This window comes from Parasteatoda tepidariorum, chromosome 1, assembly GCF_982258835.1.
Source record: "Parasteatoda tepidariorum strain Cologne lab strain chromosome 1, Ptep-v5.0, whole genome shotgun sequence".
In the NCBI taxonomy this organism is placed as follows: Eukaryota; Metazoa; Arthropoda; class Arachnida; order Araneae; family Theridiidae; genus Parasteatoda; species Parasteatoda tepidariorum.
This window is the reverse complement of record NC_141755.1, coordinates 4,409,314-4,429,733: the sequence shown is the minus strand read 5'-3', so window position 1 is coordinate 4,429,733 and position 20,420 is coordinate 4,409,314. Positions and strand designations below refer to the sequence as shown.

General features: G+C 28.2%; 1 protein-coding gene across 1 annotated transcript; it reads left to right on the top strand.

Moving 5' to 3' along the window:
• The first annotated feature begins 28 nt into the window (after window positions 1–28).
• Prosbeta2 (Proteasome beta2 subunit) lies at window positions 29–17,961 on the top strand. Its single transcript, XM_043041942.3, has 7 exons — window positions 29–228; window positions 7,028–7,109; window positions 8,240–8,337; window positions 12,552–12,692; window positions 14,937–15,111; window positions 17,516–17,667; window positions 17,755–17,961. Exons 1-7 carry the CDS (start codon window positions 167–169, stop codon window positions 17,873–17,875), a joined length of 831 nt encoding a protein of 276 aa, XP_042897876.2. The 5' UTR covers window positions 29–166; the 3' UTR covers window positions 17,876–17,961.
• The last annotated feature ends 2,459 nt before the right edge of the window (window positions 17,962–20,420 follow it).

Here is a 20,420-nt window from a genome sequence, read left to right as displayed (position 1 = left end):
TGGAGGTGCGTTAATTACGTCTAGTGAGATTGACCCTTATATTTTCATCATTTGTGGCAAATCCATGAATGAACAAATCGCTTGCAACTAGCAAAGACTTCTACTTTCATTTAGTTTCTAAAAAATAGAAAAAGTTATTGTCATCTTCGCTGGATAGTTTGTCATCATGGCTACCGATTGTGTTACAAGTTTGCCGACTCCTGGATTCAAATTTAATAACTGTTTAAGGTAAGTATTTAAACTATCATTCTCAATCGATGGTACAAATAGAAAAAATTTCAATTCTTGAAGAAATGATCCCATTGAGAGCCATTGGTATAAAGGACCATCACCAATAGTTATGCCTTATGAAAAATTATTTTTATTATTTTAACGCAAACAACTATTTTCAATACAGCTACGCTGGTTTTTTTCAGATTATAATTTCTTTTTTTTTTTTTTCGTTATAGTTTCATTAAAAATGTATGTTTAATTATATGGTATGATGCGTTATGGCGAATTACTAACTTATTGTTATTTGAATAAAATGAAACATTAGATTTAGTAGGTTGCGTTTACTTTGATTAAAAATATAAGTATTCTTTCATTGTTTTTTCTGGTAGGCTTATATATCTCGTTGTTACGTTTTCTTTCTTCCATTTTTTTTTTTTAAAGATATATTCAGGGATGAGATTTTTCCGCTTTTTAGCGGATTTCCGCTTTTTTCACTTTTATCTCTTAAATTTCAGCTTTTTTATCAAAAATTCAGATGTTCTAAAGATTTCATTTTTTTAAGTATTCCGCTTTTTCAGAAAATTCACTGATTTACAAAAAGAAACAGAAAATTCAAGCTACATAGCTACCAATCCTTTCTCATTTTTACTTATTTTACCTATTTTCTGCCCTTTTACACACAGCAGATAAGATTTTCTGAATTTTTTACCCGCCCTCCAGATAGATCCGATTTTCGTTGTTCAAACGACGCTGCTTCTGACAAGCCTTTTAGAGGTCCCAAGCCTGGAATATGCTAATATCTCGATTCTTATTCACACGATTTTAATATCAAACATAGCTTTTCATATTTGCGTGTTGCGATTCGTATTCACGCGATTCGAATATTGTACGTTGCGATTATTATTTACGAGATTTAAAAATCCGATATTGTGATTCGTTTTTACGTCTTTTTAAAAACCTATGTAGCGATTCGTATTCACGCAAGTTTAATATTCAGTGTGTTGATTTGCTCATGCGGTTTGTAATATCAAACATTGATTTTCATATTTATACGTGATTTTAAAATAAGGCATTGGAATTCACATTCACGCATTCTAAAAGTTATTCATCATAATTCTTATTTATGCAATCTAAAAATTACGCATCATGATTCGTATTTACGCGATCTAAAAATTATGAATCGGGATTTGTATTTACGCTTTTTAAAAATTCTATATCCCAGTTTGTATTTTCTCATTTTCAAAATCGTATATCTAGTTTCATATTCATGTAATTTCAAAATCCATAATTGTTATTCATATTCACGCAATTTTAAGATCAACTATCACGATTCTTGTAAGAAGTAACTTTTTTTTAAATTAGTTACTATAAAGGTGACTGTTTTTCTAACGGCGATTATTAGTATATGTAAGTGTTAAAACATCAGAGACACTAGAAGGGAATATATTCAAAACTTACATTCTGTGCTTGCAAAGAAGAAAAAAAATAGGATTTGTCACAAGATGTTTAAAGATGGACTAATGACTAAATATAGCAAAGATAAAAGATAATGCAAACAAAAGCAGTAACTTAAAAAGGGATTTAATTAAAAAAAAATTTGGGAGGGGGGAGAGTTAATTAACTCATCATCAAAATTTTATTTTTAATTGCTGTTATTTATGCTATAAAATGCAAAATTCTAATCAAATAAAAAACAATTATCTAAACAATTGCTGATTGTCATGTAATTTTTCAAACTAGAATAGCAATTTTTATATGTTGAGGAGTTACTATATATTTCAACTTCACTGTTATTGATATGTTTCAGAGGGTTGTAGTTAGATGAGATTATAATATGAACATAATGATTCGGTCCATTGTTAAAGTTTTTTTTCTCCAATATAATTTAAAAAAGTAATATTACTGATATATTTGCTATAAATCCCATAACAGTATTTATTAAAAGAAATGAAATAAATGAATATTCTCAGTAGTTTTAATTTGCTAAGCCAGGTAGTTTTTCAAGTAGTAATTGTCTCTTACGTGAACTGAGGAAAAATATAATTTCCAGCTTTATTTTTTCAATTGGTAATTTTTTCCCCACTAAATGTTAAGTATCAATGTAATCATTTTTATAATAATAGATTAGTACACAATTGTATGTCAACACATTATTTATTACCTTAAACTGTCTGGAATTTATTATTAAAGGGTTGCACTTGCGTAAAATTTACCATCGTGGAAATTCAGCTTTTTTGCGTTTTGGCTAATCTCATCCCAGTATATTAGTGTTTGTGATGAAAATGGAAAGTATGATAAGCATAATTAATCATAATTTGCAAGCTTTAAGCTCGTGGTTCAATTGAATTTATACCTTATACAGGGTTGGGTTTTTGACGTCAAAAAGTGGTTTTTGACATGACAAGGGTATAATACTGGTTTAAACCGTCAAAAACTAAAGTTTGCCAAAAAAATATATAAACTTCAAAACTTCCAACAGTTGCCATGCATTATATTGAAATTTAATTATACTATAGGTAATCAGCAGGTTTTAAAATATTTTTTAATTAAAATTAAGGTAAAATAACAGATTTAAAATCTCAGAAATTTATATTCAAATGCATGTGCAGAAAAATTTTGAACAAAATTTTTTTAAATATTTATATTTTGAAAAAAAAAATTTTTTTTTTTGATACTTAAGGAAATTAAAAGTTTATTACTATGCATTTTTGACATATAAGGAACATATAAGTAATATTTATAAGGAACTTGCAAGTTATGTTGTATAAATACAAACTTGATACAAGTGTATGAAAAAAAAATTTTAATGTTCTACCGAATATCTTTATTATCCAGTATGTTAATTTGAATTTAAAAGTAGTTATATTTGGGAATAATGATAAATATAATTCATATTGTTTATTATATTTATTTATAATTATTACACTTATCATTTTAAAACAATTTTTACCTCTTAATTTGTTTCCCCCACTTGTATTAAGAATACAAATAATGCATATCTTGAAAGCAGGAAGTAATTATTCAACAGCTGAATATTTAGATATTCAACAAAACTATGTATATAGTATTCAGCAAAATGAAATTCACAAGTATTTGGATAAACAAAATTTTCTGCATAGTAAATGAATAGGCTGAATATACTGTAAATCAACACTAACTCCTCTGTGTATTTAACAGAAAGCACTTAAATTTGTATTGTCTTATGTTAAAAAGATTATTAAGAAGATTTAAAAGAATATTAAAAAGATTTTTCTTCAAAAGATGTCTAATGTACAAAACTGCTAATGTTTATCTTCAAAAATGTCTAATTTTTAGTATAATCTATACTATACACTAAATTTGGTTATAAATAAATTTCTTAATAATATCACTGCAGATTTTCAACAACACATGAAAATGAATACATAATATTACAAAAGATGTGAGCTTTCAAAAGTACAAGATTTTGGTTACTATTCAAAATATAAGTGTTTCTTCAAAATTTTAAATTTATTTTTTCTAGAACATATTTAGAAACACTATCCTTTATAAAAAATATATAAATTTTATGTATTAATTAAATTTCACATATGAATATAGGTTTTTGACATTTTTGTCAGTGAGGTTTTTGACGTGACGGTTTAAACCATGGTTTAAACTGTCAAAAACTGTCACATGTCAAAAACCTGCCAACCCTGACCTTATATAATAATTTTGCTAAACTGTTAATTTTTTTGCTTACTGAAAGTTTCCTTTTTCTTATTATGGATTACCTTTTAAACTGAACTCAAACTCGACAACTTTCATCTCTTGACAATTTTATGTCATTATTTTAAATGCTGGGAGGGCTTCAATATCTTGATCTGCTGCAGAATAACCTCCAAATTTTAGCACAGGAAATTAGAAAAAAACACCAACTTAAAGAATATAACATGTAGTCACTCCCTGGGAAAACCTCTACATGTTTTTTCAAAAAAATTGTTTATTTGGAGCCACGATGCAGGGTTCGTTCTAGACGGGATTTGCGGGGCGCCCCATTTGTCTTTTGAATTAAAAATTCCACCCTGCACTGCATACCCAATGAATCTGAATATGTGATTTCTATTTATTTTTTCTTAATCTGATAATTTTTATACAATGTTATTAAAACAACCTGGTTTGATTTGGATCACTAGTTTGAATCACTTTTTGGCATTCTCAATTTAGATCTATTCTACCGACAATCCACATTGTTTATGAATCACTTTTCCGGCAGCTGTTCGTCATTTCTTAATTATTTCCTCATGAAATTTTGGATTCCAATGTAATTAATGTGTCTTGGCTAACGAATTTCATGGTTTGGTAATAAATTTTTCACGTGCTTGATTCGCGACGATTCCATCTTAAGTACACATTAATTTTCGATCGCTTTTTCTGCAAGTATTAATAATTTTTTCATTGACTTTGATATTGTTCTTTAAAATCCATCTTAAGTACACATTAATTTTCGATCGCTTTTTCTGCAAGTATTAATAATTTTTTCATTGACTTTGATATTGTTCTTTAAAATCCCGATATATTTAATATGTTATTACGACACGCAACATTTTCGAAATTCGAGAATTTTGCTCATTTTAAAACTAATTTATAGACTGTGCAAATTTAACTGAAGAATTATTTTTTAATTTAAATTTTATCTGGAGATAAAATTAAAAACTTTGTATATTTTGGGTCTCTGAAAAGTTATGCAAATATTTGTGTACAATGCCCTTTTTCGTGATAGGTACCCTTTTTAGGGGAAAATAATGCCCTTTTCACTTTCTAGCATCTTGCTCTTTTTAAGGTCTAGAATGAACACTGCACAGAGCTCATTCTAGGCAGGGTAAACATGGTGCAGCACCCTGCTGCCCTTTTAGTCAAAAGATTCCACCCTGTTGCCCCTGAAGTAAATTAGTGCCCTGATGTAATAGACTCCATATCCTTTTTTTACCCTTTCTTTCCTTAACCCTTCTTTATTTTTTCCCCAAACTTTACAATGGATTTCTTAAACTTTTGTTATTTTTAACTCTTTTTAATTAGTTTGTCATCGCTGTCAATACATAGATTTATATGGGAAAGAAAAAATAGCCACCACACCCCCTTGTTGCACTTGTCTTTGAAAGTTTGCAGTTACTTCCACTATCATTAAATCATAATTATTATTAATCATATTAATTATTAAATCATAACTACAGACACTCAATAACATGCATTTATTAGGTACTTTATTAATCTATGCATGCATTTTAAATAAATTACTAAGCTAATTAGCTCATAAAATCGATATATGTGTTAATTTATTAATAAAAATTGGTATTAATATGATTGCTTTGCTACTTTATGTAAAGTTTAAAAAATAAATTCTTTTACTAATTGACAATGTTATTTAATACAACGTGCAAAGCCCATAGAAAGAAATTATTGCCTTTTTAGAATAATAATGCCCCTTTTTTTTAAACTTTTGCACCCTGCCCTTTTTTCTGCCTAGAATGAGCTCTGATACAATGTTATTATGGCATGACACTTTTTGACACCTAATCAAATTTAAAAGTACCAATTTCATGAAATATGGTACACAAAAGTTTTATAAACCCAGTGCACAAAAACAAAACATAACATGACTTTTAATTCAGTTATCTATTGTATCTTCGCACACTGGAACTCAATTTTAATAGTTTAAAGAAGTCACCCCAAATATACTAATTACTTAGTGTAGACGATATTTTAAGTTAAGAATCTTGAAAACTTTTGCTAAATTAATGTAATGTTTTTTTTTTAACAGATGCAGATTACTGATCCTCTAAATGTGGGGAATAGCTGCAAATTTGGAATTATGACCTTAATAAATTTAGTCAGAAAGAGCAGTAGGAAATTTGTACCCCTTAATGTTTTCACATAGTTTCTCATATCTCAAAACTCTGAATCTAAACATTTGCACAACTGTTGAATTCATTTATGTATCAAAAATCATTTTTGATATGAATTCATCGCTTTTTGTTTATTGTAAAGTATACAAATTTGAACATTATTGTTTAAGCAGTTTTTGAGAAAACAAATGCGTACCGACATTTTAAACATTCGATAACTTTAATGATTCCTGGAAATAGCTTAAAAATCGAGATGGAATTTTTTATTAACTAGAAAAAGTTGACTTTTCTATCTGTTGGTAATTCTAAAAATTACTTTTGCTTTAAATAAGTTAAATAAATATACCGATATAAACTTATTTATATTCATAATGTGCTCTGTAAATTTCTTAATAAATCTTTGCAACAAGGGTACACAAAGTTTTTTAAATAATAAATATTAAATATGTAAATTTTTTTATGGCTATTTAATAAGTCGACCTACCTTTTTTTTTATTATTTTTTTTAAATAATTTAAAATTGGATTTCATAATATTTAGTTTAGACAATGATGCTTATTTGTAAATGTCTCTTGTTCTTCTCAGGTAATCAGAGTGATCATATTATTACTTCACCATTTATCTAGATTTATTTTGCTCAAAAGAGAAAATTAGTCATACTTTTATGTTATTCAGCAAAAAACTTTTTCAATTTGATATAAAAGGCTTATAGCAAATCGATGTGCAACACTACTTCCACAATACATGTAGGCATGGAATTGCCAAGACGTTTTATAATTAGATTCTTGGACAAGCTTTGTGATCAGAATATTTTAACTTAGTTTATGATTTTAGCTTATTACTCTTTCACATATTGAAATATGTCATGCTCTGTTGTTTACTTATTTTTTTGTTACATAGTTATTATGATATTTAAAATTGTTTTTTTTTTCTTTCTTTCTTCTAATGAAGAAATGCATACATGACTTCAAAAGGATATCCTGTTCCAAAAGCTAAAAAAACAGGTACAACCATTGTTGGCATGGTCTTTAAGGTAAATTTTCTTCTTTTATAAACTATTTTTAATTAAGTTTCTGTTGATAGTAAATTTTTATTTGACATTGTAAATATATATTTCATGTTTCACTGTTAATTTAAAATAAGGTTTGTTTAGATAATAGCTGCTGGAAAGAAAATCAACTTTTACAAGCCAAATAAGTTGATATTAATGAATAATTTCTTTATTCCTCAGTATGGAAAAAATATTAATGATAATCATGTCTAATGTTAATCACTGTCATGAACTCATGAAAATTAATGACAAAGAACAGTGAAATCTTTACAGTGTTGGCATAGATGTACAGTGCACAACCCCGACAATCTTGAATAACTTTTGATCTAATAATCAATCTTAATGGTTCAATAGGGTGACCTGGAATATGCAAATTATTGCACATGATATTTTAAATTATGAAATTAGATACAAATTTACTTTTTCTCAATAAACATACCCTTTATTTTAAACGGCTTCGGGTTTCTGTCCCTAAAATATAGGGTAGCAGAGACTAGGAAATATGGCCCCTACCACTACAGTTTAATCAGGAGAGCGATACTAAGTTTGGACCCTTTATTGTTAATTTTACATTTTATTGTGGAGTCCCAATCATCTGAAAAGGGAAGTACGCATCTTGAAAATTCTTAGTAAATAATTGGCACTGTCATTGTGGGTATATGTACTTCACCATTTCCTGAGAACATTTTAAGCCAATTTTTAGTCCCTATCATTTGTCTAAATTCATTTGTCTGAATATAATTGCATGCAAAAAATAAATTTTAGTAAATATTTATTATTTTATTTAATAGTAGTCTGGAAAATTTTTTTTTAATGTATATAATTTTTTACATCATTTTACAGTACCTATATAATTTTTACATTGGAAAATACACACTTTGAACAAAATCGGCCAAATTGTTCCTGAGAAATTGAATTTTAAATATACAACTTTTTTAAACTTTGATTTCTCGAGAATTATTTGTCCGATTTTGTATTGTGCCATGCAAAATTACGCATTTGTTGCTGTAATAAATATTGTTTTTCAATCTTGTCATTTGAATTACTATGAAAGAAAATAATATGCATGCATCATCATTTTACCTTTGTTTCATATATATGTATATTTTAAGGATGGTGTGATTCTTGGAGCTGATACTCGAGCTACTTCAGGCTCAATTGTTGCTGATAAGAATTGTGAGAAAATTCACTACATGGCTCCCAATATGTAGTAAGTATTTGTGATGTTTATACTATATAGTTTCATATTAGGTTTGCGTGTTTTCTTGGCTTACTTTTTGATTGATTCTCTTTTATAAAAAGAGAACCACATAAAAGATTTTTTTATCTTTTTTGCCCAAAGTCTGTAAGCTGTAAAAGTGACTGAATTTCAAGTTGATTAAGTGAAATGTGACTTCATGTGTGATTTTATTATGTATTTTGTGAATAAATGATTATAGTGCTGCTTGCAAAGCCTATATACACTAAAAACTCAACATCATAAACTTGTTGGGTGATACATAAATTCGGAATTTGAGTAATTGCAAACTTATCAATTTAATAGGGTGACCTGGGATAATTCCTGATCAAAAAATGCAAACATCTATTTTGTGAAAAAACTATTCAAAATAGAATTTTAATATTTACTGGAAGTTTGAGGCTATATGAGATGAGTCCTATGCCACGTTCTTTGGTTTGAAAATCTAATTAGAATTTAAAAGATTTTAATTTTTTAGTGATCAGGAATTACCCCAGGTCTTGATCATTTCTGGGGTAATTCCTGATCACTTCTGGGGTAATTACTGATCACCAGTTTTTATTGTAAAGGGGATGTTTAAAAATAATTATACAATGGTAATTAACAAATAAGACATCAAGATCAAACAAATAAACCAAAAAGATATATTTAAGCAGCTAATAAAACGATTTATTTAAAAGCAAAAAGAACGATTAACACTTTAAATTTTCAAAAATCTTTGCATCGTGCCATACATTTTAGGCAATCAGCCAACTCATTCTCATGTTCTTCTGAAATATAAGAGTTCCCACATGGGTTACTTTTGCTGGATTTTTTAACTTGATTAAGGGAAAGTGTAAAGTTAAGTAAGGTATGTCAACAGCTCTCACACTGAAATTTTCAATCATTAAAAGAAATTCACTAATTTTGTTTTCTAGAAGCTTAGTATCCTTTTTAGGCTTATATTTTCTCACCATATTTATACTAGGCTAATTTATAAACCTAAAAATTATTCTAACAATGTACACACATAAAATTAAGATAGAAGCAAGGTAAGACAAACCAGAAATGGTGCAAATCAGAATACAGTCTTGAATACAGTTAAAAACAAATTTTGTGATAACTGTTAAAATATATTTTATAGTTGTTCCACTTAATAAATATGAACTGTTATTTAAGAAAAGACAATTAGCTATTTATAAGCTATTTTATATACTATTTATAAGAAGAAATGACAATGATCAGGAATTACCACAGTGATCAATAATTACCCCATATGTAGGGGGCAACATTTGATATAGTTTCCTATAATCAATTATAATGTTTACAGTAGATGTGAAACAATTAAACAAAAGTTTACACTACTTTTATATAAAAGAAATATAAAGTGACTCAAAATATTTATTATTAAGAGAAGGAGGGGGATCTTTGCAGAAATGTGCACATTTTGAAACCCATCTTTGAAATGGAAAATACAGAAAGCAGTTTAAAAGATACTTATTTTGTTAGATTAAACAAAACATTATTATTAAGTTAATGTAGTTATACTTTAGTAAAGTGTACAAGCATCCTTGTCCATGTCTCAAATTTTAAAAAAAAAATAATTTTTTTAAAATAAAACTTAGGTGATCATTATTTACCCCAGAAACAGAGTGATCGTGAATTACCCCGGGTCACCCTAAATGTCCTGAATTTTTCATGTATAAGTAAGTCATAAAATTTGTAAAAACATTCTTATTAATATTAAATCTTTTTTTTTTGTAAATAATTGATCAATTTATATTTATTCATAAAATTAATTACTTGAATGTTACGTAAATAAAAATTTTGGACAATTTTTTTAACACTAGGTTGTCTGAAGGAAGTCTTTTTGACTGCTTTTTGGCAATATAGATAGATACTAAGTTTCAGTCTTTCTAGTGTTAATTAAACTATTATAAATTTAAGAATTGTTTAAGTTTACTTAATGTGTAACACATTAAAAGTGATACATTACTAAGTTGTGTTATTTAAAATATGTCTATTGAAATTATTAAAAATGTGAGTGATTTTGTTTCCATTATTCGTCCAAAATGAATATTCTGTGTTGAGCAGTATAGGCTAAATACCAAATATTTGTATGTTGTATTTCTAATTTAGTAGCAGCAATTCTTGAGCAGAATCTTGAATCTATTTACAATTTAAAAACTTCTTGAAAAGGTTTTTAGCAATTTTTTAAATAACAGGACCCTATTCGCACAAATTCACAAAAGCAGGACCCTGGTTGAAAGAATGTGATTTGACGCTTATTTTATATTCACAAATTAAAAATAGTTTTTTCACAATTTTACAAAAACAGGACCTTTCACAAAATGTCTGGGCAAACCCCTGTTTCATATTCACTGGTCTATTTCTTTATGTACCGTCATGTGGGGCTACTTTGTGCAAATTCGAATTTGGCACTTTTCAAGTGCTGCTATTCAGTATTATGTTTTTTTTTTCACATTAAAAATGTGTGGAATTTGAAGATAGAAGTCTCCTCTATTACTGCAAACATTTTTTCGAATTTTAAAACAATCTCAGAGTGTGTTTTGTTTATCCAATGTCAACAACTTTCCGAGAACGTCGGACGTTGAAAAGTGTGCGTGGAAACTTTAGCTGTGAAATGCAAAGACGTTGATAAAACAGTTGTCGTAGGTGCAAAATTTTTTATTTATATATTAATAAACAATTATATCATGTTAGCGTTAAAAATTTTGAAAATTAATAACAAATAAACGGAAAATGGAAAAAAAATGCAATGTGGGGCTATTTTGTGCAAAGTTTCATTCATTTTTTTCGACAGAAAAATGGTCAGGCGTAAAAAAAGATACCTGAAACGAGAAACTACCGTGATTACACTTTAGAAAAGCTGCAACAATGTTTGCAAGCAGTTGCTGGTGGTATGTCGATTGAAGAAGCTTCTCGGAAGTACAAAATCCACAGAAATACAATCTCTAATAAAACTCACAAGAAACACGTGAAACGCGATGGTAAACTATTATTTTTCTTCTACAAAGATTTTTCAATGAATTTATCAAATGATTTAACACATAAAAATATATTTTATAGGACATCAGGTGATTTTGACAGAAACTGAAGAGCAAATTCTGTCATGTTCATTCAAGCATGTTATTCTCAAATTTATCAATATTATAAATGTTTATGAATATGTAATAATTATTATTTTTGAAATTTCATCGATTTCAATGTTCAAAAATGTATATGGTTTCCTTTTGTTTAAACTCAAATGTTTTGAAATAAACATTCTTTTTAAGAAAAAATTCTTTATAAAAAATGTTTTTTTTAACACTGAAAATTATTTTCAAACTAATATCTTTACATATCTTGATGTTTTTCTTATTAAAAATGTCAACAATTAACTTTTTTAACAATTTTATATCAATATTTTACTGAAAACATGATTATTAAACTGAATTCCTATCGCTGCACAAAGTAGCCCTACCTGGGGGCTACTTTGTGCAAGGTATGTTTTGACTTATTATTTGCAAATATTACATGCAAATAATGCCAATATTGATCAAATTCACTCGTCTGAGTCTAGTTATGAATATAATATCGATAAATTTTACTAAAGTTTGAATTAACATGGTTTTTTTACATGTCAAAGTTCAAAAACTGCGAAATCCTGCACAAAGTAGCCCCACATGACAATATATATATATTTTTTTTCTAATTTTTTTTTTCAATAATTTTTTTTCAAAAATGAATAATAATATGAGTTAAAATGAAAAATTATGTTATTAAGAATTTATGAAATGAACCATGCTATTTTATGACAAAATCACGAGCAAAACCAAAGCAGTATACCACACCATCTTTATACATCGAATGCTAGTCCGGGAGCACGCTGATAATTTTTTTCATGGGTAGGGCTCAAAATTAAATAGAAACCACACTTTTGACTAAACTATTGTTATTTAGAAATGAATGGAAAATAGTATCTGCTGTCATGTAGTTGTTTGTCGACACGAACCTAGGGATTTGAGTTAGTTCAACATTTAATTACTCCTTTTAGATAATATTTTGATCTGTCAAAGCAGGTTTTGAATCACATATTAATCTTTAATCACATCACACGTTAATCTGTTGTATTTTCTGGAAAAAAATATTTCGAAAACTGCGCAAACACTTAAATTTCAAATAATTAAGAATTTTTTTTTTTCAAGTTGTTGTGGTGCTGGCACAGCTGCTGATACTGAACAAGTTACTAAGATGATAGCATCTCAATTGGAGCTTCATCGACTGGCAACAGATCGTGTCGTTCCTGTGTGTGTAGCTAATCGTTTACTCTATCAGTACCTTTTCAGGTTAGTATTTTGTTCTATAATCCTGTTTCAAAATATACTGATGTCTTTGATTTTAAGCCGCCATAAATTTTTGAAAAGTAAAATACTTTAATTTCTGGCATTGTTTTTCATTTGGAATGATTCAATTCTACGGTGATTTTATTCCGGGTGTACCCCAGATTTCCAGGTTTTTCATGTCATCTCTCCTTGTCTAAAAATTAGTAAACTAGGCTTTTTCTGTGCATCAAAAACTTATAATCAGGCAAGTTTTCAGTTCTGCAATCTAACATTCTTATTTTGAAACTTTTTCTAAATCCCATTGAAGAGACTTTTGTGTGGGATTCTTCCTCCAATTATATTCTTTTTGTTAGGTGGATTTTTGCCATTTTAAATTTTTAGAACTGTGTCAGAATCCGCTTTTACTGTGGCTCTTTTTCATACGATTTTAATATCAAGTTTGTCGGAAAACGTAAACAAATAGATGGGCAGTGTTTTCCTCCTTGTTTTGTCTCAACTAGAAGGAAGTTTGTGTTTTTGTAGTTAGTTATGTATTGCTTTTGACAGTGTTATGTTCTTCTCTTGAAGAGTTGTGTTTAGTTTTGTCGGGTGTAGTTTTCTTTTGTTGTATTTAAAGTTTTATCTTCTAATTAAACATGGTTGTACAGCTTTCTGTGAATTGTCAGTCTGTCAATTTTATAGTTATTAAGTATGTTTTTGTGCTTTTGGTTAGTTAAAATAATTTTTGAAGTAAGAATATTGTTCTCCTTGATTTTTCTGAAGTGTATTTTAAAACCAAACTTTGTATTAGCATAAAAAATATAGTCGCTTCATTTGTATTACCCATTGTTAAAATCAAAACTTTCTTATTAAATTACGTGCTAACAGGACTCAAATTCTAGAGAACCTAAAATGATTTTTTACCTACAAAACATTGGCACAGATAGCATTCATACAGTTATTATGTGACTGAACTTGTTTAAAAGAAAACAGTTTAATAAATTGTTGAAACTGTACTGTTGAACAATAATAATCCTTTAATAAATTTTTTACCATAACTAGTTATAGAGGATGGTGTACTTTAAATGTAAGATTCCTACTTTTGTGTGAAGTAGGGTTCTGAAACAAGCCAAAGCATGATTGTCAGATTGCTTGATTTGAAAAATCTGTGAATAAATGACACATTATCAGAATTGGAAAATTTCTGAATTCCTAGTAGAAAATCGTGTAGCAGAGCTTTGCAAAGTAGCAAAATTGAAAGGTCTAACTAACTTTGGATCTAGATGGCAAATCATGTGGATTTGTATTACAACTTATTAAAAAGCAAGTGAATGTTTGATGACATCATTGAAAATATTTTTGAATTTCGTTGTAGTATCCTAGCCATGTAATTGTCATATTCTTCAGACTTAAGTGTGTAAGCTATTTTATTTTCCAGTTTATTTTTTGACCTTAAAACTCTTTAATTTATATATGTATATTTATAGAGTTTCAAGCAAATAAAGTTTTGGTAATATGCTTAAGTAGTAATTTAGATGTGCGGAGTTTTGCTGTAAAATTGAATTTGTATGATAATGTATCATTCGTTAAGAATTATTCATCTATATGTTAAATGTCAAGAATAAAATGATGTGCAATTATATTTTAACATAAAATTTTTAGAAGGAAATATTATTAACTGGTGAAGCTCTACTAAATTTGAATATACTTGATAAAATAAAAACGTAGATTATTTAAAGGTGGGAAAATTTTTGTTTTAAATGCTATTGATTCTCAATACCCACCCAATGTGAATGAAGAAATGTCAAATAATAATTTAAAAAAATGGAACAATAAAAACAAAGAAAAAATGCAGTAGCTGAGCTGTAGCAATGATTTCTTAAAGAAACTAATCAGAGCTGAATGTATTCCCAAGTGTTACGGTCGAAGAGAGAGTGAGTTTTAGTCAGAGTCAAAGCATTAGTTATGTATGCGGAAAATGAAATTACGTAATGCCGAGACTTTTTGGCAAATAATGTAGTTAAAATGAATTTGAGGATTAAGTGCCAAATGTTAACAATAATCATAGGAAAGAAAATGATCAGGCTACTTTATTTCTAGATTATCTGAAAAAGTTGTGTCAAATTAATTTACTTGTTTAATTTAAATTGAATAACTCACTTGAACAGTGAGAGAAACTCTCTATAGTTTGTATATCAGACTTACTCTAGTGTTTTAAATTGTAATAATAATATGCATTAAAATGTTGAAGCTTGTTTCTTTTGTTAGATATCAAGGTCATGTTGGTGCTGCCTTAATTCTTGGAGGAGTGGACGAAAGTGGTCCTAGTATCTATTCTATCCATCCTCATGGATCTTATCAAAAGGCACCCTTTGACTGCACAGGTTCAGGATCCTTAGCTGCAATGTCTGTCTTTGAAACTAGATGGAAACCAGATATGGCAGTATGCTACTTTATTGTTCTTCCTTTTATAGAGGCTTCACACCAAATGTTATCCAAATCAAACATAGTTGCCTTGAAATATGTTACATTTTCATTTAAAATTCAATTTTCATTCAATTAATTTTTTATTGCAGGTGGGAACCGTGTATATATAATATATATATATATATATATATATATAATTTCTAATTCCCTGTAGATCTTGATAGTTTATGGAAAGTTTGAAAATAATTTTCTTTTAGATTAAAATCTTAGTATAAGTGATAAATAATTTATGAGTAAAAAGCACTTAATTTGAAAGTGAATCTTAAATGTGATATCGTCTGAAATTTAAATTTCAGAACTTTAAGCTACATTTGTCATTTTTAAGTGTGACAGTTATTATAACATATTTATAACTCAAGCAATATTATCACTCACTTTAATGAAAGGTTTGTAATTGTCCTGATGATCGTGATTCGAAATTTGTCTTGATTTTTAGCTTTTTGCAATAACACTCCTGATTTTTTTTTAAATGTTTGAAACAGTCAAGTTTCTACGAATGCAGATTTTTAAATAATCAATTTGAAGTATTGAAAGATTTGTATTTTAGTTACAGTAGTTTTTTTTTTTTTTTTAAATTTTAGCTAGTAATGTTAATAAATATTGTAAATTTTGATAATTCGAACTTAGAGACATTATATACAAATTGTTGGACAGCATTTGCTATTGCTGGGTGGTGAAAAAAACAGAACAAATTACAACCATACATGTACTCAATTATAAGTTACAAATTTAGTTGGGCTAAAACGAGGAAATGGACAAACGGCTACTGTGCATTAACAACTAACAGCATGTTCTATATATAATTCATGTATATGATTCATTGTTTCGCATGTGTGGGAATTTATACCCTAATTATTGAATTGCCACTTCATCCTTACTTTGAAAATGAAGATTCCAATCAACGTTACAGTAATTATATAATTTTTAAATAGTAAATATATAAACCGTCCATTAAATTACTGTTACAAACATTGAATTAATGTTACTGTTAATTACTGAAAAAAATTTTAAACAACGTATTCACTGTGTTTTTGTTTAAAGGTTACTGAAACCTTACTTTCAAATAATTTGTTTGGGGAAATCTTGAACTTTATTACAATTTTTTTTTAAATATTGTTATGAGGAAATATTAACTAATTGATGCTGGTTATTATTTTTTTTTTTATGTGCCTGTTCTTTGATGCAAATTTTCCATGCATTGATCTCAAATAATAATTATTTATTCAGTGCTCCATCAATAAAATTATACTGGAAACTATTAAAATATTTGGATCTACACAAAATAGTATATTTTATCATTCTTTTGCAATTAAATTTGTCTTTAGTATACTTCAGCAGGGTAATTATTATTATTATTATTTTTTTTTTTTTTTTTGTTGCTCTTATTAAAAATAGTCTGGAATGTGTATATTGTTCCAAAACAATGTCGTAATTTTTTTCTTTGGCCTTCTTCTGCAAACAAGGTCTGCTTTAATGGGTTTTATTTGTTGGTAATCACTCATGAAATATGCTTTATTTTGAAGCTATACATATTTTTACTTCATTAATACTATTTTTGTAAAATGTTGATTACAACCATAAAATGTATGAGCTTCCAGCTCATGGTAAGAAATAATTTCATCCACAACAGTTCGTCCTAGTTTTAGGATTCTGTATTTTGCATAACCTAATCGAATGAAACCTGGTAGATGTTTAAAAAAAATAAGATGCTAACTTTTTGTCACTGTATTGATATAAATTCCAGTATTTAGTTGGCTAGGTTTTCCGAGTTAGTTTGGTCGGGATAGCGATCCAACATATGCACTCCTTAATACTAGTTTTTCTTTTGCATATTTTGCCATATCTCAAGAACAATTTAAGTGAGTGGAAAATTTTTTGCACACAACCATAAAATTCGTTTATCCAAAGAATATTCCATGCAAAAGAATGACATTTTAAAAATACTTACTATTTTAAAAATAGTAAAAAAAAAATTTAATAGTGAAGTTTACATTTTTTTACATCATTTTAACGATTGTTTTTTTACATGGCAAAATGCAACATTTGAGCGAAATCGGTCAAACAGTTCCTGTGTGGTTCCTTTTCAATTCACTTAAAAAGTTAAAGTTCTCAATATATAACAAATATGCAAAAAGTAAAACTATTATTAAGGGGCCCAATTTTTGGATCCCTCACCTAACCAAACAATGATTGCAACTATCCCCAATATTTTTGGGGTTCAGAACGTTTTGTGTTCAGTACGTTGCTGTGTCTGATTTTGTAGCTTAAAATTTCGCCTGTGCTTGTTCATTATCATATAAGTTTGTATTGTAATAGTTGTCTTCACTTCTTTCACATGCACACAAATTTTTTTTTTCCAGCTTGAAGAAGGGAAGGAGTTGGTTCATGATGCCATTGCTGCTGGTATTTTTAATGATTTAGGATCAGGTAGCATTGTTGATCTGTGTGTTATTACAAGTGATGGAGTAGATTACATCCGTCCCTATAAAGTTGCTAACGTGAAAGGACAAATGTGAGTTTTGGTTTTCATTCTCATTTTACTTTATTTCTTAATAGACTTTTGCCATTTAAAAATTAATTATAATAATTTCTTTTACAGTTTTGGAAAGTATAGCTATCCTCCTGGTACTACTCCAATATTATCTTCGCAAACGGTTGAGTTAGAAGTTGTTGAAACAACTGTAAAACAAAATGATGAAGATATGGAAGTTGAAGCATAAAAACCATTTAGTTCTGTAATTTTTTTCACTATTTAATGTAATTGTTTACATAAACATATGTTTTCCAATAAAAGTATTTTCTACAATTTTTTTCATGTTTTTATACATCAAAAATATATTTGTCACCTTACTGTTTTATGCATTCTCAGAAAAATTACGACAATAAGATATGATCAGATACGATCATTATGACAATAAGATATGATCTCTTTTATTATGTTTTTAATTATCATTCAAAATTAAAGGTTTAAAACAAAAAGTGCTGCTCCTTTATTATAAATTTATTGCATGATATTACTGTATTTTGCAACATTTAATAATAGAAATATTTAGTTTACCATTTAACAATAAGTAAAAAAAAATTCTTTTTAATAAGTTATATCTATTTTTTATAAATTGTTATGTGAAGATGTACTGTCAATTTATGCAGTTACAAGGCTTGTAGTTGTCCTAATATTCCTGATTAAGAATATTCTGTAGGAATTCCTTCCTTCAGATTCCTTTTTTCAACAAAATCGTTTTTTCAAACATGCCCTCTGTGAGAAGAGCTAATTTTTTTTTTACGCTAAAGTATTGTTACAATTCCTGTTAATTACAAAAGAATTAATCAAGTCTTAGGAAAAAAATTTTGTGTGTTTTACATCTGGTGTTTTGATCTAATAAAAATTGACAGATGTTGCATAACGTGTGAAATGTTGTATATGTAGAAACAAAAAATATTTTTAAAAAGAAAAATTGCTCTGTCAAAAAAAATTTCCCTCTTATTCCTATGTGCCCAATATAAAAGTCAAAGTTTCAATTCTACTACAAAATATAAATTTATTTATTGCATTGTAACTTTATAGTGTTTATGAATGAATAATTGTTTTGTACCTAAAATGATCTGTGGATATTGAAGTTGTTTAAGACAGCCGTTTCCAATTTATTTCGGCTACGGAACCCTAATTGAATATCATTCTTTTAACGGAGCCCTGATGATATAACTAAAGTATATAAAGACATTTTGAACGTATTTGCTCATAAAAAACTGCTTTATTTTGAAAATAGTACTTATAAAAAGAAAAACATCCTTTTTTCATCTTAATTTATTTTTATGATCTTAAATTAGGTTTTATGTCCGACAGTTGAATTCACAGTTCTGGAGCTGAGTTTAGACTTGTTATGAATTTGATTTGGTATATTAGCATTAAATGAAAATGAATGAAATAAATTGAAAAATGGTTTTTAGGGAAGCATTTCTTTATTAACAATTTAGTTGTTTGTTTGGAAAGTACTAATGCAATGTTGTTGTCGTCAGATGCCACTAAGGCAAAGAAGGTTCCATTGGTGCCATCTATGGCCAAGAATTTGACTTCTGTCACCCCCTTTTATAGGTCAGATCCATTCATTCGTCCGCAGATCGTAATTTTGACCTGAACCAGACAACGATCCATCTCTAATTCAGTACCCCCAGAGGTACTGATTGGTTGCGGAAAAATGGAGGACTTTGTTATTCTGTCAGATTTAACGTGCACCAGACATCATTTAGTAGACAGGGCGTCTTCAGTCGGCTGGATTCAAACTCCCGTTCTGAAAAACGTGGGTCCTGCCAACCAGGCTATCCCAGCCAACTAATGCAATATGAATGCATGTACTTTTCTTAGTTTATTCAATGCATTCTTTGAAAAATTATCCCTTCTATTATCAAAAAAATGTACAATTTCTTTTTTGTTGGCATTTTACTTTAGAACTATTAATTCAAACTAAAATATTAAATAAATGATAAATATTAACCAATAATTGAATGAATGATGAGTTATTGATTGGAACTTTATATAATTACAAATTTGTAGAAAAAAGAAGTCCTTTATGTGAATTCAGTCCTAACTCGTTGAACTCTTGCAGGAACTTTGAACACCATTTGGAACTGCTGGTTTAAAAGTCTTAAAATTCTATGGTTTTTTTTTTTCGGCGTTTTATTTTATTGTTGTTAGACTGTGTGCATCCTTGACGAAATATCCCAATGAAGAATCATGGTGAAAAGTATATTTAATGAACCAACAAAACATAGATGTATAGCAAAATAACATTCTTGCAATTAGGTAACAGAAGAGTAGCAACAAGCATCAATTAGTTGAGACACTCTCTGGATCGGTGAGGCAGCGCCGCTGTTCCGCAACTAAAGACAGTCCTCATTGATTTGTTAATAATAACGTCGGTCCGCTGACATCACAACAATTGTAACTGTAACGAACTGAAAGTTCGTCGTTGATCTTAGAGAAAAGCGTATAATTTAATCTATTTTCTCAGGAACAGAAAGGACAGTTTTCCTTAGCATCTAAAACACTGATACTAAATTGATGTATCGTGAAATACCGTTTTTTTTTTTTTTTAAATATTGCGATAAATATCGAATATACGCTAATAGAACGATAATTATTGAATACGATATCATCATGAGTGAGCTAGCGTCTTTATTATACTTAAAATATACTGAATTTTGAAAATTGAGGAAAAATGCTTCCCTAATAACCGTTTTAAATGTTTATTGCAGTAATCTTTAGTT

Coding starts and splice junctions, on each gene's coding strand:
- Prosbeta2 (XM_043041942.3), top strand. CDS start 167: ATGGCTACCGATTGTGTTACAAGTTTGCCGACTCCTGGATTCAAATTT. Junction 8,338..12,551: donor TACATGGCTCCCAATATGTA/GTAAGTATTTGT, acceptor TTTTTTTTCAAG/TTGTTGTGGTGCTGGCACAG. Junction 17,668..17,754: donor GCTAACGTGAAAGGACAAAT/GTGAGTTTTGGT, acceptor TTTCTTTTACAG/TTTTGGAAAGTATAGCTATC.